We start from the raw sequence: 1706 nt of genomic DNA on the forward strand, positions 1-1706 counted from the left end.
GTAATTTTTTTTTTTTTTAAATTAAAGAGTTTCATGTGCATTTTTGACTAAATTTTATCATAATTAAAATATTATTGTATTAACAGAATACATGTATAAATTTAAAATTTTATAGTTTTTATGGAAGAAAAAAAAAAAAAGGATTAAATGATATGAAATTTTGATATAATAATGATAATAATTTAAATGATGGGTTTAGGTTTACGTAATGATTGCATGCGAATAATTAAATGCAAAACGATTTCGTTTAATAATAATAATAATAATATTTGATGCCATCGTAAATTTACGTGGAAAACTAAATTTATAATAAAAAATTTTTTTTTTTTTTTTTTTTTAAATACTTTGTGTGTGTGTGTGTGTATTTCATTTGTAATTATTAACCGTTATAAATTATGATTTTCAGGACTTAGCGACGTAAAAGTAGATATAGAACATAGAAGAGAAACTTTTGGATCTAATACAATACCTCCAAAGCCGCCGAAAACGTTCCTTCAATTAGTATGGGAAGCTTTGCAAGATATGACCCTTATAATTCTCGAAATTGCTGCCCTAGTCTCACTCGCATTATCATTTTACCATCCAGCTCCAGATGCAGGTAAAAAAAAACTTATTTTCCTAAAGTTTTTCATTTCGGAAAATTAATATTAAAAAAAAAAAAAATGGAAAAAAAATGGAAAAAAATTCAACTGTTGAAACTCAAGGGTTGAACTCGCATTTAATAAATGATGTTTGCTTTTTTTTTTTCCCGTTAATTTAAATTATGTTACGTAGAATATAAAATCGAAGGTGGCGGTGTGAGATTTATTTGAAGAAAAGGATAGGGGAGGGGGAGGGGGCGAAAAAAGGTAAAAGAGAGAAACGTGGAAAAATTAATTGATGATTTCGAGTTTGAAAATTTTTTTTTTTTTTTTTCAAATTAAATAATAATAATAACGAAGTAAGTTTGTATCGAGGAGGTTTTCGAATAAAACGAGAAGATGAGAAAACGCAGGGAAAAATGGGGGGGGGAATGTAAAGATTTATACGCATACGTATATAAAAAAGGAAGGGGGGGGGAAAAAAACTAACAGGAAAAGTATAAAATAAATTGAGCTTCAAAGATATTAAATTGTTTGGGGGGGGGGGAAGAGAAAATTGATTTTAGGGGGTGTTAATGAAAAATCTTTTCGGGAAATCTCGGAATATGCTTGGATTTTAAAAAGTCAGAAAAAAATAAATAAATAAATAAATAATTTTTAACGGGGAGCTTTGCTGTTTGAATAAGATTTATTAATAAATAAATAAGGTTTTCGATATTGTTCAGAAAGAATCTTTTAAATTTCTTTTTTTTTTTTTTTTTTTTTTTTTTTTTTTTTAATACGTTTGATTTTTACTTATTCATTAAATTTTAATAATATTAGTAATAATGATAATATTAATAATAATAATAATAATGACATTTATTTTTATTATTATTGTCTTGGCTCTATGACGTAAACGATAATGAACAGGATTTATATTATCAGTATTGGTGGTGGTACATCGAAGTTAATGTTTATTTATATATCTTTCGAAGTACTTTTAAAGGGAGCAAAGTTCGCAATTATTCATTCCGTGTTGAAATGAAAAATGAAAAAATAATAATAATAATAATAATAAAGATTTTCAAACTCGTGTTTACGACGGAAAAATAATAAAATAAAAAAAAAAAAAAAATTTGAACA

General features: G+C 25.3%; 1 protein-coding gene across 1 annotated transcript in view; it reads left to right on the forward strand.

The window, feature by feature from the left end:
- Phum_PHUM036000 (plasma membrane ca-ATPase B2, putative) overlaps nucleotides 1–812 on the forward strand; it is a gene marked incomplete at both ends in the record, with an annotated part of 2607 nt that extends 1795 nt beyond the window's left edge. The window contains 2 exons of the mRNA XM_002423048.1: nucleotides 407–598; nucleotides 775–812. Of these exons, the coding sequence (XP_002423093.1) occupies nucleotides 407–598; nucleotides 775–812 (230 nt within the window). The remainder of the gene's footprint in view (nucleotides 1–406; nucleotides 599–774) is intronic.
- Nucleotides 813–1706: the final 894 nt, after the last annotated feature.

Source organism: Pediculus humanus, genomic scaffold, assembly GCF_000006295.1.
Source record: "Pediculus humanus corporis 1103172107383 genomic scaffold, whole genome shotgun sequence".
Classification (NCBI taxonomy): domain Eukaryota; kingdom Metazoa; phylum Arthropoda; class Insecta; order Psocodea; family Pediculidae; genus Pediculus; species Pediculus humanus.